The sequence below is a fragment of the Phoenix dactylifera genome, chromosome 4, assembly GCF_009389715.1.
Source record: "Phoenix dactylifera cultivar Barhee BC4 chromosome 4, palm_55x_up_171113_PBpolish2nd_filt_p, whole genome shotgun sequence".
Taxonomy (NCBI): Eukaryota; Viridiplantae; Streptophyta; class Magnoliopsida; order Arecales; family Arecaceae; genus Phoenix; species Phoenix dactylifera.
Window position 1 is genome coordinate 4,860,812 of NC_052395.1, and position 25,718 is coordinate 4,886,529.

The 25,718-nt window shown below is 42.8% G+C and overlaps 3 protein-coding genes across 3 annotated transcripts in view; all 3 read left to right on the top strand.

The window, feature by feature from the left end:
- The window catches only part of LOC103714346 (glucan endo-1,3-beta-glucosidase 13-like), a 5,091-nt gene extending 1,261 nt beyond the window's left edge, over positions 1 to 3,830 (top strand). The window contains exons 2-4 of the mRNA XM_008801553.2: positions 1 to 740; positions 3,265 to 3,295; positions 3,386 to 3,830. The exon at positions 1 to 740 is cut by the window's left edge and continues 535 nt beyond it. Of these exons, the coding sequence (XP_008799775.2) occupies positions 1 to 740; positions 3,265 to 3,295; positions 3,386 to 3,518 (904 nt within the window). The 3' untranslated portion in view covers positions 3,519 to 3,830. The remainder of the gene's footprint in view (positions 741 to 3,264; positions 3,296 to 3,385) is intronic.
- Positions 3,831 to 4,908: 1,078 nt separating this feature from the next.
- LOC103714347 (derlin-1) lies at positions 4,909 to 11,012 on the top strand. Its single transcript, XM_008801554.3, has 7 exons — positions 4,909 to 5,108; positions 5,977 to 6,112; positions 9,044 to 9,117; positions 9,229 to 9,322; positions 9,479 to 9,607; positions 9,691 to 9,851; positions 10,625 to 11,012. Exons 1-7 carry the CDS (start codon positions 5,092 to 5,094, stop codon positions 10,737 to 10,739), a joined length of 726 nt encoding a protein of 241 aa, XP_008799776.2. The 5' UTR covers positions 4,909 to 5,091; the 3' UTR covers positions 10,740 to 11,012.
- A 1,510-nt stretch (positions 11,013 to 12,522) lies between these two features.
- Positions 12,523 to 18,114, top strand: LOC103714348 (profilin). The gene is made up of 3 exons (XM_008801556.3): positions 12,523 to 12,773; positions 14,370 to 14,507; positions 17,672 to 18,114. Exons 1-3 carry the CDS (start codon positions 12,651 to 12,653, stop codon positions 17,804 to 17,806), a joined length of 396 nt encoding a protein of 131 aa, XP_008799778.1. The 5' UTR covers positions 12,523 to 12,650; the 3' UTR covers positions 17,807 to 18,114.
- The last annotated feature ends 7,604 nt before the right edge of the window (positions 18,115 to 25,718 follow it).

Here is a 25,718-nt window from a genome sequence, read left to right on the forward strand (position 1 = left end):
GGATCTCTATCCTTACTATGCTTATAGAGCTTCGCCGACAAATGTCTCTTTGAATTACGTACTGTTCTCATCGTCATCTTCGGATGTCATCGATCCAAATACTGGTTTGGTTTACACCAGCATGTTCGACGCTCAGCTGGATGCTGTCTTTTTCGCGCTCATGGCTCTAAATTTCAGGACTCTGAAGGTTATGGTTACTGAATCAGGGTGGCCTAACAAGGGCTCTGCCAAAGAAACTGCTGCAACTCCAGATGATGCTCAGACTTACAACACCAATCTTATTCGCCATGTCATCAATGATACAGGAACTCCGGCAAAGCCGGGGGAGGAGATCGATGTCTATATATTTTCACTGTTCAATGAGAATAGGAAGCCTGGGCTGGAATCAGAGAGGAATTGGGGGCTGTTCTACCCTGACCGAACTAGTGTTTATAGTCTCGACTTGACTGGCAGAGGGAATGTGGATGGCATTACAGGGGCAAACATTACAAGTTCTAATGGGACTTGGTGCGTTGCTTCAAGCAATGCTTCAGAACTGGATCTACAAAATGCCTTGAATTGGGCTTGCGGTTCTGGCAATGTCGATTGTTCGGCGATTCAGCCTAGCCAGCCTTGTTATCAACCGGATACTTTGGCTTCTCATGCGTCATATGCTTTTAATAGCTATTATCAGCAGAATGGGGCTACTGATGTTGCTTGTAGCTTTGGAGGTGCAGGGCTAAGGACAAGAAAAGATCCAAGTAAGCATGCCCATCTTATCACATCCTGATCAAAATATGAAATAATAGAAGTATCTTTGTTCCAAGTGTTTGATGCAACTTACGGATTTTTCTCTAATTCATACAACTATCCTTCTCCCATTTCATGTCATTTTGCATCTCACCTCCAGCATGGATGGATAAGTCTGATTTTGTTTTCCTACCAGTAGAATAACCCTCATTCTATAATAAATTAACTATAATATTAAATACCTGTATATTAGTGATTTCTATTATCAGAAATATCCTAAACATTCCATAATTGGTGGATGTGCGATACAAAATTGTGCCATGATATGGAGTAATGCTAATGGTGTAAAACTTAGGAAACATAAATGCCATTCTCGATCCCCCGTTATAGGATGTCTGCTATGTGATCCAACAACCTATAACACAATGACAAAGTTTGTAATGATGCGAGAACACCGCGTAGCTTGTACATGCATATGCTGTATAATATCTACTGATGAGATTAAACTTCTATGGACAATGTATCATGCAAACGTGCTAGAACTTTGATCTGCAAACAATAAGACTTAATTGTGCAATTCAGTATTCATGACAAATTCAGCAAAATTATGAGGACATACCTTGCACATGTGTGCTGCCCATATTTATATCTGCCAGTGTCTGCTATTGTTTGGTGCCCCCTGTTCCCCACCGTCACTGATCTTGCATTATATTGATCTTGCATCAGGGCTACCATCAGAATTCAGAACCATTCCAACTGTTGTCATTATCGCTTGCCTATCATTGCCACAACAAACCACATTATGCTCGATATGATGACCTCCATATGGACACCTGATTTGGCATTTAGTCACTTCCAAGCTGATACCTTATTTCAATTAGGATTTTTCGATCGTTGAGCCTCTGTATGAATTCCAATAACAAATAGTCCTGAGCCTTCAGAAACATTTACTTCTGAAACCTATTCAAAGTTCAAGATGAATCTCAAATGATCCCTTGTGTTAGGCTGTTAGCGCAATAATATGCCTTGCACGACCCATTTAGAACTTCATCCATTTCCTCAGCCACCTGGTTCGATCTTTATGACCATGAAAATGTGATAACTAGTGCCTGTTTTGTAGCTTAATGACCAGGGTATGCGTGATCTGGGCACCATGGTAGGGAGACTAGAAAGGCAGAAAAGTTGGTGGAAAGGAGAGCACCTACCTTTAGGTGGTATGGTTGCTGTTGGGTTCTCCAACCTTCCCATTAGGATGCAGATTGGAGAGGTCATAATGGCATGGATAAAGGACATCGATCACTTGGATAGGCAGGGAGAATCTCTAGAAGTCTGCTAATGGTTGAAGAGATTGGATCACTATACATCAGGACACAAGCCTGTCCTTGTTGGGAAAGTGGCTTTGGGGATTTAGGGGTCAAGAAGAGGAAGACAAGATCCCTGAATGTCATGACCTTGTTAAAGATCAGGTTGATTCAAAGAAAAGAAATTGAATTGTCCCCATGTAGTTTAGGTGAATTGCAATTTTATATCACATTCTGGCATGAAAAACGTTGCCGTTTGTCACAATTCAAAAATCAAATTGAAACTCGTGGAGCATAAGTTTCTTGACAATCGCCTCATATTTAATCTCAAAAGCCACCAAATGCCTCGAAATGATATTACTAGTAATTTTTGGCCATGAATAGTTGAAGGGCTTTTTATATTTTTAAGATGGCACGAATTCTTTTGCAATTTCTTAGATATCTCTCAGATTGACTAATACATGTGTATTGATTAGTGTGAGTTGTGATGCCTTCTTCAACATTGCCAAATAATGCCCTTGACAACTTAATGACAAAATCAATCTGGATTCTAACATCCTCCATTTACAGCAGCTCACATACCCTGCCCCTCGTTGACTGTTGACTGAATGAAATTTGAAGTTGTAATAGCCCTTACACTGCTTCTTTTGCGAAATATGTTCTCCTCCATTATGCTGGTTCAAGTTATCCTAAAATAACCTTTGTCAGTTGGAGTAGGGTTGTATATTTCTCACAAAAGGAGGATTCAACTTCCTTCGTACGAATCCACCGTTGGATCATCCATGGCACAGATCTCAGAGCACTCTGAACTCCATTATTCATCCACATGCACAGATCTCAAAGCGGCAAGTGGATGACCCAAAGGTGGACTTGCATGAAGGAAGTTGATTCCTTCTTTCGCGCGAAAGATATGCCCCTGAACCTTGTCAGTCAGTTCATACCAATCTTTAGGGCTGCTATGCTGAGAGCTCTCCGAGACAAAAAAAGAAAATTTTTGGATCAAGACTTCGCTATTATTTAAGTTTGATAGGTATTTTGTGCCTCTTGAGAAGGTTTCTAGGTCTAAAAGCTAACTAAGCTTACTTCATGAGGCTTAATTTCTGAAATTTGCACTATTACTAGAACATAATAAAGCCATTTTAGCACCATTTTTAGATTCTCGAAGAACGATTACTTCTTGTCCTTTCAATCTTTTCTCACATGATTATTCCTTGATACATTGATTTGTCTGCAGGTTATGACAATTGCATTTATGCAACCTCAGGGTATGTATATACTAATCTTTTTGTTAGCATTCAGTGGATCAAACTGTACAAACTCCTTAACTGAAATGGTCTCTACTTGCACGCTTACAGTAAATTGAGCAGTGGAAATTCTACAACATCAGCTGTTTCATCAAGAGCACAGGGTGGTATCCAGAAGAAGCTTATGGAAGTCCTGCTCTTTATGTTGTTACTCTCATTTGCTCCGGTTTTAGGCATCGCCTGAAGCCCTCATAGCTTGGGGAAGAGTTTTGCTTAAGACGAATGGCTGGATAGATGGGGGAGGAGGCTGTCTTAAGAAGGAAAAATTATCTTATATGTCTCATAGTCATGAGGGGTGTATCCATATGTATGTACATTCATTCTCTGATTACATGCAGGTTAGAATAGTTTGATTGTAGATTTTTTTGGGGGACCTTGTCTTGTCTGATCATATAAGCAGTCTTTTGAATTCTGTGAATTGGTTATGGAAGGATAAAAACTTGGAGTGTCCATTGGCCAGGTCATAAACTGTTCCACTTGAGCTAGCCTTATTTTACAAACTCCACCTTTCTTGCAGCGCCATGATTGTTGTCCATGTTATCCTACAAAATTCCCATGCTAGTACTTAGTGTTTTTTTTTTTTTTTTGATGTGTTTTTGTAAAGAACATGCGCAGAATGCATGCGATCCTATCCATCTAGTTAGGATGTTCAAATTTCTAATGTAGCATCTGAGAAAGTATCTAGCTCGAACCTAATTAGAGAGTCTTAATAAGTTGACCCAAAGTATGGTATACACTATATACAATTGTGCTCTTGGCAGTTTTGCTTTTCTTCAATATAATTCCATACTAATTTGGGATATAAAATATTTTATTTAATCATATTTTTAGTCTATTGAGTCATAGAATTGCTGAAATATACTTATCTAAGATCTCAATCAATCTAATATTAACCTAGTAACTTGGAAAAGTGATCGATTTTTTCATTTTAAATTATTTATATAACCTAATTTAATCTAATTAATCTGATCAAATCCAGTCTTCTTCGATAATAACCAGGCCAAACTTGAGTTTAGTTTAAGATGGGACTAGGTTGGACAAATCCGATGCTATATTGGATTAAGATAGAGTTAGGTTAGGTTGGGCTTATCCAAACTGTAGCTCTGGTCCTTTGAGAATATATATATATATATTGCTAAAATGGATATTTTATATATTATGAGTATGGATACATCTAATAAAATTAGTAAACAACAGGTCCCAAAGTGCCCTAGGCAATTCCGTTTCTCTGGCCCACAGGGTGTCTTTTGAGTGACTGGTCACATATACAGCTATCCAGTCCGTCATTTTATTCTTTTCGGTATATACTGAGTCTGAAAGATCACTTCATTTCTAAGTTCTAACCGTCGTCCAAATATTTGGAAGCAGAAGTGTCTTCCTCTGCCACTGCACGGTCCGTTGGGCCTTGAGAGAGTATGTTGGAGAGGATGTTTTAGACCAAACTTGTTCCCTTGGAGAGAAATATAGAGAATGACCGCAGGCTATCCACTGCCGTTGGATTAGAACATCGAGCGGTCGCCGGTGACCCGCCACGTCACATAACGGTCCCTCGAGGCTTGACGGTCGCATGTGCGACTCAGCGAAGTTTCGGGTGCTCTCCAGGAGTTCCACGGAACCTTCTTTATCTCACGCCTCCGGTTGAGCATTAGCTGTTCTTGCCTTCTCTCCAACTTTTCTTGGCTTCTCTCTTCGTCTCCGTCTCCCCATCGATCGATAAGAGCAATTCCGGATCTAACGTCTCTATTCGAATTGGGGCGATGTCTACGCCCGCGGAGTAACTTCTTTACTTCTTCTAATTTTTCTTATATTTCTTCTTCGAAAATTTCTTGGTTTCTTTGTCGATATCTCTGATTTCTAATTTCTGTTGAAAAAAAATGTTTTGTCGTTTATATATTTGGCTAATTGAAAATAATTTCTAAAAGACTGTATTTTTTTTGGCGAATTTGTCTTCGAAGTCTTCGAGATGCCGTTTGTATGGAGTTATAGGTTACCGGGTTTGTTATTTTTAAAATTAGTTGGATTTAGATCTCTGCTGGGGTTTTGATGCTAATCTTCGGGTGAAGCTTGATCCGTGTCCCCAAAGAAGGGGAAGGGTTAGTTTTTGTGGGCAATTGGGAGGGTTGCTATCGCTCTTTAGGGTTTGATTTTGCGTATAATCACCATTGAGGGCCAGCGATATAATTATTTTATTTATTTCATGTTGATGACTACAATACCTTCCTTTCGAGTTTTAGAACTAGTGTGGCTTGCTTCTAAATGTAATTTTCAGAATCTGAGGAGTCTCCTAACTCGTGCTAATATCTGAAGTTGAAGGATTTAAAATTTGTACCAGTGATGTTGTCTTTCTTTATCTGTTGGAAACATTTCTTAAAACCTTTCATCATGCTTGAGTGCCTAGACCGAGTAACCCAAGCTGCATAAATTATCTGACTTGAAAAGAAGCCCATGTCATGGCTTGTTCCTGGAACCAATGGTGTACATTTTCCATGCATGTATTTTTAATTTTGCATATTATATGCCTAAAGAGAATCTTTCTCTCTTGGAATTTAATTAGCGCGATGCTTGAGATTTGATGTAGTTTGGGTTAGTGTTTTGTTTGGTAACTTTGCTGTACTTTGTGATTTTTTTTAAAAAAAATTCAGATTCTATAATTCTCTTCCACCAATAAGCAAGGGATACGGGACCCTGTGTTTGCTGACCACAGTGGCATGTCAGTTAGGAATACTTCCTCCTGCAAGTATTGCACTATACTATCCGTTTGTACTTTCACATTTTCAGGTACCATGCTCAATCTTTTTTTTTACCCTACTAAGGTTTTTCTCTCCCTTATAATATTGCATAGTTTGTTCAGGAAGTCATCGTACTTAAATGTTTATGTTCTATAACAAGTGGCGTTGACATAACATGTATTGACAAGTTTATTAAGTTTAAGTAGCAGTCTTATTCATTGTAAAATTTTTTACCATTTTGTCCGCTGGGAATTCTGTTACTAGTCAGCAGTCCATTGTTCATTTTAATCTTGCTCATTTGTACATATCATTCTCTTTGGAGTGCTAAACAAGTCATCTTTTATATGTATTGGAGTCTTTGTGAAACCAATTTTCTGAAAATTATGCTGTTCTATTGCCTTTAGTCAAACAAGAGTTATATAATGAAAGAATATAAATCTAGCTCAGCTTATATTGGATTTATGCATTTGTTCTCTTTTCAATTAACTAGGCCTATCATGGTCATATAATGAAAGATATACACTAGGTCTACATTGTGCTGAGCAATCTTGTCGAGATTCTTGCAACATTGGTCAGTAGTGGGGTTCCCTTAAATTCTCGGACTAACGTTAACCTTATAATAACATGGCCCAATTTACAAGGCAATTTGAGGCATCTTATTAGGATCATTCACTGACCAATCCTCATTTAGCATGCTGTAACCTGCTTTATTGACCAATTATGCGAAAGCCGAAGGAAAAGGTATAGTGTTCAACATAAAAATGCCAATTGTCCTTGTTGGGTTTGACATCGTGGTGAATGCAGTCGTACATGCCACTTGTTTTTATGGCTATGGTTAGCAATCAAGGTATCTTATGCATGTCAACCAACAAAATCTCTTTGCATCATTGCCTTTCTTGACATGCAGCAAGAGAATCCATAGCCTTCTAGCAACTCATGTTCCAAGAGAGTGTCATCATTATTTACATTTTTCCTAGTATTCTTGGATGAATGATCACATTGCCACCCTGGTCTGTGACCAATATAATCATCGACCTTCACAAAATTGGTAAGATGCACCTTTTTTTATGTATGTATGTATTAAAGGTAAAAGTATTATTCTTAGGGTGTGTGCACTACTGCAACTAATTATCTCACTAATGAGCCAGGTGACCTTCTATGCTGAGTCCCTCATCATCACTTTTCAAGTAACATATGAAGTTTTATGATGTGCCTCTAGAAATATGCTTAGTTGCATTGAAGCTTTTTCACCTTTAGTTCAGGCCTTTGAATTGGTGAAAAGTACATCCATACTTAGGTTGCCTTCATACAGCTTAACTTCAGTTGGATCAACCCTAACCCAATGTGAACAGTGCTGCATTACTTATCTAATGCAACAAGCATTCCACTTGCTGAATGCCCCTTTATGTCTGTATAATTAATAATATAGAGTTGATTCCATCCTCACTAAAAAGGGTGGCCTAGTACACGAGGCTCCCACCATTAAGGGGTCTGGAGAGGGCCAGATTATGTAGCCTTACCCTCGTATGCAGAGAGGCATTTTCTGAGTTTTAAACCAACGACCTGTCATCATGGAGCAACCTTACTGTTTTATCAAGGCTCACCCTCTCGATTCCATCATTACTAAATATATAATACGTCAACTTCTCTTTCACTAGCCTTTGAACTATTGTGGTAGTGGTAAGGATGACCTGAGGGAGTGAAATATGATATCCTTACTATAGAATCTTTTTTTGGCTTGGATTTGGTATGAAGCATATATAAGTTGTTCGGAAGGAGAAGGGGCCTTGCAGTCATCAGGGTAGGGAAGGATAGGAAGAAGATGAGAAACAAGAATCAAGAACGGGGAAGTGGAGGAGAATATTGGTGATACAAGGATTTTGAAGATCATTAGGTTGGAACATAGAGGGGCACAGGTTGGTTGGGAGGTAGAAGACGCTAAAGGATGATTGGAGCTAGGTAGGGAGAAAGCGGACAATAAAGAATTTTTCCCAAGAATTAATGGAGTCATATACAATGGAGGAGTTGGTGGAATTTGGGCAAGAGGTGAAGAAAGAAGTATAAATGGACATGCAATCCTAAGCCATGGACTTGACCTATCACCAGGAGCACCAAGGAGTATATGTATATCAAGATTAATGGCCTCTCTTATGCACTTGCTGGTTGCAACCATTATTTTTCTCAAAGTAATTGTAATCCCTTGATATATTTATGTCCCTTCATAATCCCGATTGTGCCCACAAATTTAGATGGGAACTCTGACTCTTTATTATCTTTGCTATCAAAAGTTTTTTTTACCAAATACTCATTGGCGGTCAGATGATCTTTAGTTGATCTAGAATATCCTCTGCTACGAAACTTTCATGTTTGATCATCACATCCTCCAGCAAGGTCATCTTTATTGAATCTTTTAGCATTGTTTAGGATATATTGACGCGAGCAAATCTATGGCTGGACTTCGTATCTTTCTTGGCTCCAATCTCTTGGTATCTTAAACACCAAATATATAGTAAATGTTGAAATCTAATAACATAACTGTAGGGCTATCAGTGGGGTGGACCACCCTGTTCAGCCTGAGCGGCTCAACCTGAAAAAAGATAAGGCTCAGGCTCTGTTTCACAGCCACAGAGGGGGGAGAGGGAGAGGGAGGGAGAGAGAGGGGGAGTGTGTGTGTTCTGAGCCAGGTCTGGGCATGTAAACTTGCTGAAAATGAACTTGGCCTGGTCCAGGACCAACCCGACCTGAAAACTTACCCAATACTCTGGTGCCAGCTTTGGCCTGGGCCTCTCTTGGGCTTGAGATAGGACATTATATGTTAATTGGATGTCCCATATGTCTAGTCTCAAACCCTGATTCAGTCTCATTGTGTCCCACATTTCCACGTTCTCCTAGTGGGATGCATAATATTTCACGCGAGAGAATAAAGATTTCTGTGAGAATATTTTGAATAATTCCGAACTAAATCTGACTTTATTTGCAGGTGTGGAGGTTGCTCACAAACTTTTTCTTTCTTGGTAAATTTTCAATCAACTTTGGAATTCGTCTTCTCATGATGTAAGCTTCTGGGTATCCTTCTAGTTTTATTATGTGATTTTAGCAGATTTGCAGGAGTTTTAACAAAATTATCGTGCTTCTGACTTGATAATAAATGTATTTGGCTTGTAGAGCAAGATATGGAGTACAGTTGGAGAGAGGTCCTTTCGACAAGCGTACTGCAGACTTTTTATGGATGATGATGTTTGGAGCATTCTCATTGTTGGTAAGTGAGATCTTCTTTTTGGATAGCCTCTTTCTCTACCATCATCTCTTTGTAATTAATATATTTTGATTGTAATATTGGGTGCTTGTAATCATAGAAATACTCCTCCAACAAGCTAGCTAACCTTTTCTTAATTTTGGTACTTAATAATTGTAGGCTTTGTCTGCCATCCCTCCTCTATGGTCCCCTTTCTTAGGGATTTCACTGGTCTTTATGCTTCTCTATGTTTGGAGCAGAGAGTTTCCAGATGCCCAGATCAACATTTATGGCCTTGTTACACTAAAAGTATGCTAACTTCAGTAATTCTTAGTTCCCCTAAAATTTTTGGTGAATCCTCACATTTGTATTTCCTTTGCTTTCATCTGTAGGCATTTTATCTACCATGGGCAATGCTTGCACTGGATGTTATCTTTGGTTCGCCGCTTATGCCTGACCTACTGGGAATTATCGCTGGGCATCTATACTACTTCCTAACGGTGTTGCATCCTCTTGCTGGTGGGAAAAATATTCTGAAGACTCCAAATTGGGTGTATCCTTTTTCATGTCATTCTGATGCACTATTACCTCTATTTCTGTGTTTTATCGGTGTGGGGTTTTCACCTGGCTCTTGTCAATCTACCAGTTATTTGTATTTATGCACCATTCCTTGGATGTGTTTAAGTCCCCATGCATTTGTCTGAAACTTCTATCGGCAGTCAAATGCATCATTCGTAACATTTGGGCTTGTTTGGATGTTCAATTACCCAATCCATAAGATATCTCCCATGCTGGTTAGGGGTTGCTAGGGAAAGGAAGAGAGGCGAAAAAGAATTGGAATGAAGAGATGATTCTTGGTACCCAAAAATTTTGTGAATACAGGGTCTATGAAGTCTCGTGATCCCTATAATTCTTGTGCCTCATGCCTTTCTTTCCCGCATTCCCACTCAGCTTGAGAGATATCACTTAAATGACCTGGTTTGCCATTCAACTTGGCTGTTATAAGTTACATTTATGAGTTTTCAGAGCCTAAGCTTCATCCAAGGAATGGGCCTACAATTTACCAAGTCTGTTTTTAAGACTGCTGTGGCAGCTGCCTATAAGGTGTCGTTAAACTGCTTGATCTTGTTTTTCTGGAAGAGTTTTCTTTGTATGGTAAAATATTTCTATGTATATTTTTGATTGAAATAATTTCTAGTTGATTTCAAAATGGACAAGACCATTTAATTCAGGAGCATTTGGTTGTGTACTCGAAGCAATCACCTCATCTAGGGAACCAAACAAGGCATTTCTTTCAGTGAGAACCTTGACTGTTTTGTTTTACAGACACAGATTAGTTGCTCGGTGGGCAATACGATCGCAAGCCTATTCCTCCGCGAGGCCTAATGATACGACTGCTGGTGTGGCCTTCCGGGGGCGAAGCTATAGGTTAAATAGATGACTGGATCATCCTAGCTGCGCAGCTAGTTGTGTTCTGCTTGATGTAACTTGTTCTTGAAGGTCCTTTTAGGTTCAAGTTAGAAGTAAGAGAAAAAAGATTGTTATGTAGTTCAGTGAGCAATTTGAAAATCCTTGTTTCAACTCATGCTAATTGTGAATTGAGGAAGAAGTGTCATTTTCCGGAAATGTTATCGATCGAGATATATTTATGGTTACTGATCAGTGTCCGAGTCGATTAATACGATCTTAGTGGCATCTGCATATTTATTTTGCAGCAAAGTCTCTTGGCAGGCAAGTATGATTATTCTCCACTACAAATTTAAATATTTTCGATACTGTGAAGAACTTTTTTCACTTGTGTATGTCGTCTCAAATTTACAAGCATGTTTTGCTTGAAAGCCCAACTTGGCTATAGATTCTGGTCAATATCTATCAAATTCTCAGATAAAAAATGCAAAATAGTTTGATTCAAGTCCCCAAACTTAGAGGAGATGTTTGAGAATGTTTTTTTTTTTTTTTTTTTTTTTTTTTGTGGTAGGAGGAACAGGGAGAAATGGTCCCTGATATGGAACCAGAATTTGTTAAGAAATATAAAGCTTTTGTACTCATCATTCCATTTTCATTGTATTGTATTGGTTGCTGGCTCCGGGCCATTCTTCCCGCTGCCCCTATCAAAAGTAAAAAAGAGAGAATATGAAAAGAAAAAGTAAGGTCCTCCAGCCAAGTCCTATCGATAGCTTCGTAGCAACATGTGGCCAGCTATTCGCGCTTGTTCGGGCGTGCCTCTCGGCAAAACATTCCGGTAGATTTAGGCCAATATTGTCGTAAGGTTTATTGAGCTTTTAAAATGAAGATGACCGCAGTCGTTATGGCTTTTTATACTAAACATGTTTTATGAGGATCCGTGCGGGCATATATTTAGTCGCATATTGGTTATTCGCTGAATAAATTTTGGATATTTATACAGAATCAAGAAATCTAAATAATATTTTCTGACTAGCCTTTTTTGGATGAGATCGTGGTTTATTACACAAGATATCAGAGTGGATCCGGCCCATAACCACCTATGTAAACTAGGGGATACTGCAGCACGGATCCATTGGAGTTGACCGCGAGCCTGATGAGGACGTCTGGACCTGAATGAGAGGAGTATGTGAGAATCCGTGCGGCGTATGTTTAGTTTCACATCGGTTATTCGCTGGATGGATCTTGGGTACTTATATAGAATCAAAAAATTTAAATAATATTTTTTGACTAGTTATTTTGGATGAGGTTTTAAATTATTATCTACTTTCTAAAGGCCCGCATTATTTGGCAAAATTATTGTGCATACAAATAATATAATTATGTGACGTTATTGAGCCGTTTAATGCTTTGAGATTGAATCAACGGCCGCTGGGAAAACCTTGAGCTGGGCTCCACAGCGCGTGCCCAATTACCTTGTAAAGCAAAGCACCGCCGTCCGCGGCCATCCGGCCAAGCTGGTGTGGGCCCCGCTCGTACCAATCCCCTTTGGTCTCATCATCACACCCACGCTCAGATTTCTTTCCATCTTTCCTCCAAGGCAAATCTTGCCGCGGTCCCACCGCCGCATCCAATCAAATCAATCTCGGCCGTTGGATCTTCCGGACGATACAGAATACGCTCCTGTAGTGGCTTCACATCAGAAGCTCCCACCGGGAAGAGGTGGTACTCCTTCGTAATTTGGGGCCCATCGGTGGGCGAAACGTAATCGGGGAGCGCGCATTTTTCCCCTTTATTAAAGCCGGACATGAGGGGCGCTTATTCGATCGGGTTGAACGGGTGTTTGAACTACCGGAGGAGGCTTCACGTTTCTCCATCCAAAGTTATAGAAACCGAGACACCGAACGGAGGCCAGGAAGAAGAGAAGTGAGAAAGCGAGAGAGACAAGATGTCGTGGCAAACGTACGTCGACGAGCACCTCATGTGCGATCTCGACGGCCAGCACCTTACCGCCGCGGCAATCGTCGGGCACGATGGCAGCGTCTGGGCCCAGAGCTCATCGTTCCCTCAGGTATAATTCTTTCCGACATCGCTGGATCTTAGCTTTTTTTTTTTCATTTGTTTTATATAGATCGGATTCCATCTGGATTCGGGAGGCATTTGATCCGCGCGAGGGTGGCGGACTAGATCGATCCCATGCGTGCATTGGATTTCGACGAGCTCGTATTTTTTTTTTGTTCCCGTCATCGTTTTCTGATGGATCGAGTAAATCTTGTTGGTTTCGATTCACAATATCTTTGCATGCAATGGTTTTGATTAAATATGATCAGTTTTGGTTCTGCATGCATTGTTCGTTGGTTTGGTCTGATCTAGCTTCAATAGGATGGTTTCGGCAATGTGGTTGGAATTGTGGTTTTGGACTTTGCATGCACTGCTTGGATCGGTTGATTTGGTTTCAGATGGTCGACGTGATTGCATATGGCAATGTGGATTACATGGCGGTTGATCCAGACGATAACTGGCATTCTAAGAATATTTCTCTATAACATTACCGTTTTATGCATTTAGAAATCAACAAACTTTTTTGGCAGCATTTGTTATTTTATTCTGTTTTTAATGGTTAATTTTTTTAAAAAATATATTGTTTTATGTAATTCAGAATTTGATTATGTCTCACTGTTGGAATCTGTTTTACTCTTCTTTTTTTTTTGATTTTAAGTTTCTGCTAAAAGTTTTGTAGCGGTGCAATTTCCTCCACACACACACACACACACTCTCTCTCTCTCTCTCCGATCACTAATTTTTCAGTATGTATTTGATGATTGTAGATATCACCTATGTAGAATCTGCATATAACCTGGTGGCAAGTTGCAGGTTTCAACAGCATAGCATTTTGATCTCATGAAAAGGATACGCTGTGGATTGATTTCCTGTAAACAGCATTTTTATAAGTTTGTTTATTCATTAGTGAAGCTCAGCGAATGTTAGTTTGAGCATGTCAACAGAATTGAGGAAGGGGAAGCATCATCTGTTGTATATATACATATCAACACTCCTGAGTGGTGTATTTATGCACAGTAGTTGGAATAATTTTTCTCCTTTGGGAAAAGGAAATTAAAGATGAGGACATGAACATCTAGATCAAATTTATGGTTTAAGGTTCTATTTATGTGGATGCCATTGCTTTTGCATTGTTTGGAGCAGTTCACCATACAAGTTTCTGTAATCTGGGAAGCTTTGCCTGACTTTTGGCTTGGGCATGAAAATTGGTAAACTCCAAATTCTACTGCAGCATTGCATGTTACTTCCCTCCTTGTTGATTTGTTATCCAATGAAATCACCTTGTGCAATATGGTGACTGAGTCTTTTGTCTTTTTGAATTTTTATAAAAAGAATTTTTTTATTTCTCCATTGGGATCTTTTTTTGTTATATTGACAAATAATTTTGCATCATATGATTTTCTGATGCTCTGTTCTTGATTATTTTGGATGCTTCTTGTTGCCTCTCCAGCTGCAACCAACATTTATTGCTTCAAGATGTTACGTGTTAGTTTTTCCTTTCCTGCTAATTTGTATATAGCTGTTCAATAGTATTCTCCTTTTTACTGTGTTCTTTATCTTCCATTAATACAGAGGGAATTTTCTTTTTCTTGTTGCATGTGTGTAGTTCAAGCCTGAGGAGATCACTAATATAATGAATGATTTTGCTGAACCGGGATCCCTTGCTCCCACTGGCTTATATCTTGGGTCAACAAAATATATGGTAATCCAAGGAGAACCTGGAGCTGTTATCCGTGGAAAGAAGGTGAACACTTTCTTTCTTACATGCTTCCTTGAGAGATATGTGGATCACTTATTTATGTGTTTTTCTGAAACTGGTCACCTAAGGAAAAGCCAAAAGCAATCAAATGAGCTTCCACACACCTCTTAAATGTGTTGACGTATGTGCTTTTTAGTCAGATCTTATAAATTAATAAAAAATATAAATTAATCCCACCGTATCCCATTCTTAATATAAATAAATAATCCAGGTAATAGAAATCTGATACGCCTCACAATTTTTTGAGCGAAAAAGTGGAAGAGACCACCACATATTTTCTTAGAAATGAAATGAGTACGGAGTGAAGAGACAAAACAGAAGGGCAAAAATAAAGATGAAGAAAAAGAAAAGAAAAAGGCGACAGGTGAATCCATGCTGCCCAATCAACCAAAACAGACCAAAGGCATACATTTTATGTAAAATTATGCAAATTTATCTGTGGTTTCTTGTTTTGGTGGCTTACAGGCTATTTCATTTGGTGTAGAAGTTGGTTTTGGATTGAATTTTCTTGGTTTTATTTATATCTTGCCTGTTTTTTTTTTCAGTCATAGGTTCAAAGGCTGTTCGACTGAATTCATTAACACTTCAAAACTACAGACCTTTCAGTGAAGATGATCATTTTGCTTCTCATTTATCCTTTTCCCCCCCTTTTTTTTTGTTTTTCTTGTTGCCTTCACCTTTTGCATTGCTGCTCCTGCAGGTTCCACAGACCCTGCAGTACTTAACACTCCTCACTACCATTATTGATGCACAGCTGCTGCTACAAAATCCTCAGTTTATACCACTTTTCTTCTTAGACTTGGTTTAGGTTGCTATGTTTGTTTTTATCCTTTTTTTTCCATGCCTGTTTCAATATAACAAACACTAGTATATGTGCTGGAATTTCGTAGGAAGTCCTATTGTTTAAATTTTCCACACAAATGGACAAAAATGTTGCAAGGCAAACAAAATATCCTTGCTGTGGTATGACTCATTAACAAATGAGTCATGCTCTGTTGTAGCGTTTAAAGTGCTCTGCTGTTTGTCTGATGCCTCGTTAACTGGACCATAGAAGAAGCTTTTACCAGATGTTTTCTACTTTTTCAATTTTCATGCATTTATATGTATATTCATCTGGCTTTGATAATTGTCTTTCAATTTTTATGGTACTTCCATATCCATCTTTTATTTGAATTCCATTTTGTGGTTTAGCTTTCATGAATGTGATGCTTTATTTTAATTATACTGATTACCAAATTCCTTTGATATTCAAGTTCTTGTGGTTTTATCTTCAAAATATCAATCAACGTGCATCATTTTATGACTATCAAACCAAGTTACAAATTAATATTTACTACTGCAAAACAGATGGTTATTGTGTATACATGTGTACTTGATGTTAATTGGTTGCTGTTTTACAGGGGCCAGTGTCAAACATATTTCTGCAATGACTATAATGAATGAGTTGTAGCATAGCTGCAAAATTCCCAAAACAGGACAAAAGAAAAGCACTTTTTATAGGCTGGATGTACACCTGTGATCCTCTAATTTTTGTTTGCTGCAACAATGAACAACTTGTTTGCCATCAGATTTTTCATTATTCTCGTTATCCCAAATTATATGCTGAAATGGAGCTAATGTCCAAATTTAACCTCAGGCAGCTGGTTCTGCTTTATGCTTGGTATAGACAAGATGATTTCTACCAAGCCTAGACTTTTCTCTTTGCACTGCTTTTGAAATTTATGCCCCCTCTCCTACCCCGCCCGTTTCTCCCCCTTTTATCTTGTAGTATTCTAGTAAGGGTTGATTCTTATGACCTTATGCTAGGAGAACTGTAGTACATGGAGTTGCATTGTCATCCTGGCATATTAACAATTCCATGTTTCTAAGAGGTTGTATATATTTATAGGCAAGGTTCACTGTCTCGGTACCAGACCTCGTCATGATGCCACACTAGTACCGTGTCGGTACGGTACGGAATCTTTTCAGCATACTGAGTGTCGGTATGCCATCCATACCGGATATCGGTACCGAATTAGTACAGTATGGTACGCTCCGTACTATCTAGTTCGGACCGGTATGACGAACCATGCTTTTAGACGCTTATAATAATCGACTCATGAACAAGTTTCCACCAAGCTAGCATTTTTCCATATATATGCTTAAGTGCATCGGCCCTTCTTATACTTTGTGGCTTGAATTTTACACCTTAACAAATCTTACCATGCTGTGGGAATGTTAGCAATCATAGGGAACTTTTCATGTTTCAGAGTTGTTGTAACAGCTTATTTAGGATACATAGCACATAGTGATTGCATGGTATTTATATTTGAGACATGCAGTGTGATATTGCAGTTGCAATATAACTTCCTTGATGCTTATCCAAGTTGTTCATTGAACATGTGCAGCTTACATTAATTTGGGATCATGCTTCTGCAGCTTTTGCTATCTTTGCCTTTTACTTCTCCCCAAAAATATAAATTATCTCTTTAGACCTCTGATATTGCCTTAGCAGTCATAACTCTAACCCTAGACTTGGGAGTATTTTTCCTATGTTTTCTAACTTGTTTGTTTTCTCCATTGTCCATGGTCTTTTCAAGTTTGTGATTTGATATATATAGGGCTTTTTTTTTCTTGCCATTATTGTTGATTTTTGTATTGTGTTTGCTGTATTAACTTTTAAATGTACTTTAGTTCGTTCTATTTGCCAATTTCTGGTTGTCACCTATTTTAGATGGTTTGTTAAGGGCACATCGGTTAATGCCTTCCTTCTGAGCTTCAGGGTACTGCTTTTGTAAGTCATTTTCCTTGTCACTCGTGCCTGCACACACACAAACTATCTGGATAGTGTTGCTATGATCACAGCGATCACCATCACATCCTTCATAATCCCTTTTCTATACATATTCTTATTTGTCTTTATATGTAGGCATCTCTGGAACAAGGATGCTCCTGTTAATTTTATAATGGGAAGATTAACACTGGCATTTTTAGTGGAAAAACATAGAAAACAATATTTGCTCATTTGAGCAATGACTGATGATGACACTTTGATTAGCTTCACAAAGATTGTGTTGCACCCCATATTTTTCCCTGCCCTGCACAAGTAGTATTGGTTGTTTATTTTTCACCTTGTTCTAAATTGAAGTCTTCCAAACTCTCTTTTGCAGGGGTCAGGGGGCGTTACTGTAAAGAAGACCAACCAAGCACTTATCTTTGGCATCTATGAGGAGCCCATGACTCCAGGCCAGTGCAACATGGTTGTGGAGAGGTTGGGTGACTACCTAATTGATCAAGGCCTATAGTTTGAGTCACTGTGTGCCTGCCTCCGACCCTATGTTATGGGATTGTGACTTTCTCTGTTTCTTCAGTTTTGAGCATGACCGGAATCCTGGTTTTCTTCGCATTTGTTTTGTGTAATGATCTTGTCAACAGACAGGATTGTTGGTCTCTTTGAGTTGTTTGTTTTGATCCCCTCTCATGTTCTTTACGTGCATTCTCCTTGCTATTGTTTTTGACATAGCTGGCTTATTGCAATAGTACATTGCCATCAGTACCATGGTGGTTTTGGTATATATGCTCTTGTTACTTTATAAAGCAGGCAATTCCTTCAGCACCCTTTCAAAATCTATACTTGAAAGTTGCCTGTCTATAGTTTGGTGCGATATTACTTGTCGGTGCGAACTGGCTAGGTGCAAACTGGCTAGGTTTCAGAAGGAATAAAAACCAGTATTAAATTTGAAAATTGCATGCACGCAAACATCTATCTTCTATCCTTTCAGAAGGTTTTCTGAAGCACCTAGCAGTGACACAATCTGCTATCTGTGACTGGTGGAGTAGGCCTCTATCTTCTCCATAGGGGTTAATAATACCATGATAATTATTATTTATGCAGCAGTCTCCTGCTTCTATTTGCGGAGAGTCATGGTGGGTCTATACTAATAAATTTCTTTTTTTCAGAAACTACTGCAGACTTATTTGGTTCATAGAAAGAATTTTTTTTATTAAAATATTTTTCTTAAAAAGTTGATATTCGGAAAAATAGTTTTTGCATGTTTGGTTGACCATAAAAAAATGGTGCCTTCCAAAATGATTTATATTTAGTTAAGTATCACTTTCCTAAAAAATATATATAAAATATCTGTTATGCCCTTAATAAACATAAATAACTTATCTCATTCTATCTAAAAGTTTAAGGGTATTGTTCGAAAAAAACTTGCTCAAATTTTTAGCCGTTGGGAATTTGATTTTTTTATGTCCTTTATGATTTTTTTTTCATAAAATATGGTAATTTTATTTTCGTTGGAAAGCTACTTCTATATCTTTCTCTTTTGGAAACTCCAACCAAATATAAAACATTTTTCTTTTTTTTTTTATTGACCATACTTTCTCTTCTTGCGAACCAAATAAGTCCTGAGTTTGCTTCCTGGTGCCTAGTATATATTCTCGTATCAATCACTTATGTTTCATGTGGTTACCACAAAACCATTTGCAGTACTGTGGTTCATTGCACACGTGTAGCCAATGGCTTGCATTCTTGTAAAATGAAATTGGCAAATCTATCCCCTTTTTTTGGTTTTTTGTTTAAACGAAGAGTATATATTCCTCATTTTAGATACATCTGCTGCATTGAGAGAGCTTACATCAAGCGGTATCCGTCTATGAATGTCGAGTGCCCCAATGTATAAAACTGTTGAGCCATGATTGTGAGTTACTAGCCAATTAGCAACTAGAAAGCAAAAATGCCACAGATCTTATGCCATGTCACCGCTCAATTCACCAGTTTAGTACACCAAAAACTTGCAATGGGACCACCACCCCCTGGCTATCTTAAGGTGAATTTCGATGGTGGTATGGCGGAGGATGGCGCATCAGGGGGTGTGGGTTTCGTGATCAGGGACCACCGTGGTACATTTATCGCGGCTGGAGGACGGAGTATTTTTGGCTGTTCGGTGGTGGGAGCAGAGTTGCAGGCTGCTTGGGAGGGCGTTCTGGTCGCGAGACGGGTTCTGGGGGCCGACAGACTTGTTCTCGAGGGTGATTGCTCTACAGTGATTGACTGGATACGAGGTGTGGACACGTATGGGGATGGTCACCCGCTGATACGGGACACACGCAGTCTGGTACGGAAGCTGACTTCCTGTCAGATTGCCCATGCCTACCGAGAGGCGAACAGTGCAGCAGACTGGGTCGCCTCTTATGTTGCCCGGCATACTGGGAAGACCTTCTAGTCTAGATTAGAGGGCGTTCCACATGCTTTATTTTGTCTACTTTTTTTTGATATGTCTGGATATATTCACGTTAGAGGTATATGAATGAAATACCGTTTTGACCAAAAAAAAAAAAAAAAAAAATTGCAATGGGATGATATCTATGCAACTTAATAAATCTCTATTTTCTTAAAACACTCAAGTTTTGTGACCCTATAAGGCTGATAGGTCCATAATTGATTTACGCACAACTAGCAATGCTAGTCAAAGTAGTTTTAAACTTTTAATTCAACAATGGTGGTTTCGAGCACCCATATCATTCCATAAAAGATGCAATCAACAATTACACGTCAATGTTATTTGCTTAGTTCCCTGTCATCAAATACATTTTTATTCTAACTGGTACGGAATTGAAAGTTATCATATTACTCAAATAATCTCTTTTTTGGTACCTAATATTAGAAAATCTTTTAGTTTAATAGCAGATCATTCTCGTTCATTTTCTCATGTACATTGCAGGGGCCAGACATTCTTAACGTTGTTGTTTTTTCTTGTTTTGATACAATGGGAGGTCATAAGACCACAAGAAGAAAATCTACCGTGCAAGCATCTGCTACCCAAGAAACCTGATAAAGCCTGCGCTTGCTTCCTTCTTTTACTACGATGTATGGAAATTAATCTTTGCCAATACAGTATGGTAGCATTATGGTTCTTGTTGGGAGAATAAGATTTTTCCCCCCAAGTGACACGAATGCCCCCAAGAAGCCGCACAATCGCCGACTCTGAACAGCCAAAGTCGGCGTCCGACCTCGGAACACCCGACCTCAAGACATCCGACCTCGAGACCTCCGACCTAGGAAAATCCTGATGCTCAAGGTCTACCCTTGTCAGCCACCTACTACGGCCGTACTCCTCCGAGGTCCAACTGAGGACCATATCCTGCCGCTGCTTCAGCATTTATTGCGCATGGCTACTGTAAACCTCCAGTTCACTCAACAATCAATGCGGATCTCCGGCTTACTCCACAATTAATGCGGATCTCCGGCCTACTCTGCAATTAATGCGGATCTCCGGCTTACTCCACAATTAATGCGGATCTCCGGCCTACTCTGCAATTAATGCGGATCTCCGGCTTACTCCACATTTAATGCGTATGGCTCCTGTCATCTACGGACTCTCAGCTCTCCACGGCAAGTTAGCCCAGCAGAGTCTGGTCAACCATGATAAGTCTCTGATCTCGGCCATACCTCCGACACCAATGCAATGATTCGCCTGGTAGCGTACTGGTTCGGGTCGTACGACGCCCTCACCGCCGACATCAGCACAATGATTCGCCTGACCGTGCGCCGACCTGAGCCACATGCCGAGCCGTACTATGGCCTCGCCCTGTTACATCACAGGTAAACCGACCCCCACCTATAAAAGGGAGCCTTGGCTTCTCAGGAGGGGGTTGGGGGGGAAATTCCGTGCCCTACAAACACTGTTTATCTCCTCTCTACACACTTTGCCCCCTCCCTGACTTGAGCGTCGGAGGGCCGGCGCCGGAAAACCCGGCCACCGGCTTGCCTGCAGGCACCCCAGACGGCGGACGCCGCCCGCTGACGGATCGCCGCCCCGCCGTGAGGACCCCCTGCTCCCTCTCTCCGGCCACCCCAAACGGAGGACGCCGCCCGCCGACTGGTCGCCGCCCCACCGTGGTGACCCGCAGCTCCCTCTCCCTCGACCGAAGATTGCCCCCGGGTCCAATTTCCAGCAACAGTTGGCGCTAGAGGAAGGACCCGAGTAGCAGTCATGAAGTTGAGAAGTAAGGGAGCCTCCAACGTCTCCCGGCGTCCCCCGCAAAGTCCTGGACGCTCCGTCCAGAATTCTCCAACTCCGGCTGACCCAGTTCCTCAGGTCCAGCCGGAACAGTTCAATGCCTTAGTACAACAAGTCCAAGCCCTGGCCGCCGCCGTTCAGGGCCTGCGACGCGAGGAAGCTTTACCAACGCTTCCCCCGCGGGCCCAGGTCCCGCCGGAATTTCCTCCCAACGGCCCGGTTCTCCCCGGCCATAATTTACATGGCTCCTCCAGAGCCAACAACGAAGAGCGGACTTCCCCCCAGAGAGAGCTACCGGGGGAAGATTTCAACAGAAGACTCCAGCCTTCTGAGGCTGAGTCAGCCCCGGACCGCCGTGAGCCGGCGCAAACCGCGGCGACAATCCCGCGGGTGGGGGAGCTCGACAGAAAGGTTGAGCACTTGGAGCGCCAAATTGCAGCGCTCCACAGTAAGAAGGCGAGGCAGGAGGGAGACTTTGAGTTCACTACCAAGTCTCCCTTCTCCTGCCAGATCGAGGATGAGCCGGTTCCCGCAAGGTTCAAAATGCCTCAGGTGGAGCCCTACAGCGGAATTACCGACCCCCTCGACCACTTGGAGAGCTATCGGGCCCTCATGGCCCTACAAGGGTCCTCGGAGGCCATACTTTGCAAAGCCTTCCCAGCAACCCTCCGAGGGACCGCTCGGCTTTGGTTTTCTGGACTGAAGCCGAACACGGTATCCTCTTTTGAGCAGCTCGGCAGGCAGTTCGCCACCAATTTTGCTGCCAGCCGGCGCCAGCGACGGACGTCAGACTCCCTCCTGGACATCAAACAGAAAGAGGGGGAGTCCCTCAAAGAGTACCTGGACCGCTTCACCGCCGCCACATGGGAGGTCCGCGAGCTCAACCAGTCGATAGCCATGTCGGCTCTGAAGACTGGGGTTCGCTCCTACCGATTCCTCTTCTCCATTGGAAGAGCTTCCCGGTCGACTTCACTGAGATGTTGGCCCGGGCCCGGAAGTATGCCAAGGCCGAGGAGGCAGTCGCCTCTAAGCGGGGAGCAATTGAGCCCGCCTCGAAGAAGCAAAAGAAGCGCCGCGAGGAGCGCGGCCGACAGAGGAGCCGATCCCCCCGCCATGAGAAGAATCTCCCCCGACTGAGGAGCCCGCCCCGTCAGCAGGGGCGACCTCAGCAGAGGACACCTCCCCGACCGAGGTCCCCGCTACGGCCTCAGACGCACCCAGGGAGGTACGATAACTACACACCCATCAATGCTCCCCGGGCCGAGATCCTGATGGAAATCGAGGGTCGGGACTTCTTCTGACCCCCGCCTCCTATGCGAGACACGGAAATTTCCCGTAATCCCAGGAAGTACTGTCGCTTCCACCGAGACCGTGGGCACGACACGGAGGACTGCTTCCAGCTCCGGGACGAGATAGAAGCGCTCATCCGTCGGGGAGTACTCAACTGGTTCGTGAGGAACCGACGTGAGGAAAGGAGGCCGGCGGAGAACACCATACCGTCCGAAAATCCGGACGACAACAGGCCCGTTGCCGGCACCATCAACATGATTGGGAGGGCCTCGGTAGGAACGGCCGCCCAGGGAGCACCCCCGAAGCGCCCACGCACTGATGAAGTCATCTCGTTCTCGGACGAGGACTTAGAAGGGGTTGAGACCCCTCACGATGACGCTGTGGTCATCTCAATGATTGTAAATAGGTTTGATGTAAAGCGTGTCCTAGTTGACAATGAAAGCTCAGCCAACATTTTGTATTATCATGCCTACCAAAAAATGGGGTTGCCAGAAGGACATCTCCGGAGAATCAATGCCCCGCTGGTCGGGTTCACCGGAGATTCGGTCCCGGTTGAAGGTGAGGCCAGCTTCCTTGTTACGGTTGGCCTCGCCCCCCGGGAGAGCACTGTGAGGACGGACTTCCTGGTGGTCCGTCTGCCCTCGGTCTACAACGCCATCCTTGGGCGGCCAGGGCTAAACGCCCTTCGGGCCGTGGTTTCCACCCGCCATCTGCTCATGCGGTTCCCCACCGGCCAAGGAGTAGGCGAGGTCCGCGGAGACCAGCTGGTCGCTAAGCAATGCTACATGGCGGCCCACGGAGTAAAGCAACCGACCGAGGCGACAATTCAGCCAACATGCCCCTCATTACCCATAGAAACCCTCGATGCGAGGGACACCCTCTGGAAGAAGCAAGTAGAGCCCGGTGAGCTTCTTATTCAAGTTCCACTACAACAAAATTTTCCCGAGCTAACTGTGCAGGTCGGCTCCGGCCTCGGCGCCCGCGAGAGGGATCGCCTCGTCAGCTTCCTGCGGGACAATACTGACGTCTTCGCCTGGTCGCCTGCGGACGTGCCGGGAATTGACCCTGAGGTCATGGTCCACCGACTCCAGGTGAGGCCAACCAACAGGCCTGTAAAGCAGAAGAAAAGGGGCTCCGCCCCGGAACGGCAACGAGCTGCGGCCGAGGAGGTAGACAAACTCCTCGGAGCCGGCTTCATCCGGGAGGTCTCCTACCCGGACTGGCTCGCCAACGTAGTCCTCGTAAAGAAGGCCAATGGGAAATGGCATATGTGCGTGGACTACACCGACCTGAACAAGGCCTGCCCGAAAGACAGCTTCCCCCTCCCAAGCATCGACCAGCTCGTCGACTCCACTTCAGGACACCAACTGCTAACTTTTATGGACGCCTTTTCAGGGTACAATCAAATCCGAATGGCGCCGGAAGACGAGAAAAAGACGGCCTTCATCACCGACAAGGGCACCTACTGCTACAAGGTGATGCCCTTCGGCCTGAAGAATGCTGGAGCCACCTATCAGAGGCTGGTCAGCCAAATTTTCAAAGATCAGATCGGCCGAAATATGAAAGTCTATGTGGACGACATGCTGGTAAAAAGCCGAGCGGCGGAACACCACATAGCCGATCTCAACGAGACATTCACCAAGCTCAGGAGATACCAAATGAAGCTCAACCCGGCGAAGTGTGCGTTCGGGGCCACCTCGGGCAAGTTCCTGGGTTTCATAGTGACCCAGCGCGGAATTGAAGCCAACCCGGAGAAAATCCGGGCACTGCAAGAGATGTCGCCTCCGAAGACAGTTAAGGAGGTGCAGCGGCTCGCAGGGCGAGTTGCCGCCTTGGGAAGGTTCGTCTCTCGGTCAGCCGAGCGCTGCCTCCCTTTCTTCAAAAGCCTCAAACGGCCGAAAGACTTCCGGTGGTCAGAAGAATGCCAGCGAGCCTTTGAAGAGCTCCGGAGCCTTCTGGCCTCTCCCCCGCTGCTCACCAAGCCCCAGAAGGGCGAGGTTCTTTATCTATACCTGGCCGTCTCTCCGGCCGCAGTGAGCTCAGTCCTCGTCCGGGAAGAGGACAAGTTCCAAAAGCCGGTCTATTACACCAGCCAGGTTCTCAGGGATGCTGAGACCCGATATTCTAAACTTGAGAAGACCATCTTCGCTCTCATCATCTCGGCTCGGAGACTCATGCCTTACTTCCAAGCCCACACAATAGCTATATTGACCGACCAGCCTATGAAGCAAATATTGCAAAGGTCGGATCGTGCGGGGAGGATCGCCAAATGGGCGGTCGAGCTCGGAGAATTCGACCTCGAATATCGGCCTAGGCCGGCTATCAAGGCCCAAATACTCGCCGACTTCATCGTGGAATGTACCCTGCCGGACGACCCCGAGTTGCCACCCGTATCCGCGGAGGAAGCCCCGAGGCAGCCATGGGTCCTGCACTCGGACGGGTCTTCAACCTCGGGGGCTAGCGGAGCCGGACTCATCCTCACCAGTCCAGACGGAGGGGTGGCCAAGCAAGCCTTGCGCCATGAATTCCCGGCCTCGAACAACGAGGCCGAGTATGAGGCTCTCATCGCCAGACTCAAGCTGGCGAAAGAACTGAAAGTGGAAGACCTGACGGCCTTCAGCGACTCCCAGCTGGTAGTGAACCAGATCCAAGGAGACTTTGAAGCTAAAGAGCCATCCATGCAAAAGTATCTCCAAAAGGTGCGGAAACTTACGTCTGCCCTGAATTCTTTCAATATTCAGTACATTCCCAGAGCGGAAAACCTCAGGGCAGACCAGCTGTCCAAATTGGCAACCTCCCGCATGAGCGAGCTTCCCAAGGGAACAACGCTCGAGTATCTTCAGATCCCCAGCACGGAGGAACCCGAGCCCACCATGTGCATCGACTCCGAGCCAAGCTG

Coding starts and splice junctions, on each gene's coding strand:
- LOC103714347 (XM_008801554.3), top strand. Junction 6,113..9,043: donor TTGTACTTTCACATTTTCAG/GTACCATGCTCA, acceptor CTTTATTTGCAG/GTGTGGAGGTTGCTCACAAA. Junction 9,323..9,478: donor TTGGAGCATTCTCATTGTTG/GTAAGTGAGATC, acceptor TAATAATTGTAG/GCTTTGTCTGCCATCCCTCC.
- LOC103714348 (XM_008801556.3), top strand. CDS start 12,651: ATGTCGTGGCAAACGTACGTCGACGAGCACCTCATGTGCGATCTCGAC. Junction 12,774..14,369: donor AGAGCTCATCGTTCCCTCAG/GTATAATTCTTT, acceptor GCATGTGTGTAG/TTCAAGCCTGAGGAGATCAC. Junction 14,508..17,671: donor CTGTTATCCGTGGAAAGAAG/GTGAACACTTTC, acceptor TCTCTTTTGCAG/GGGTCAGGGGGCGTTACTGT.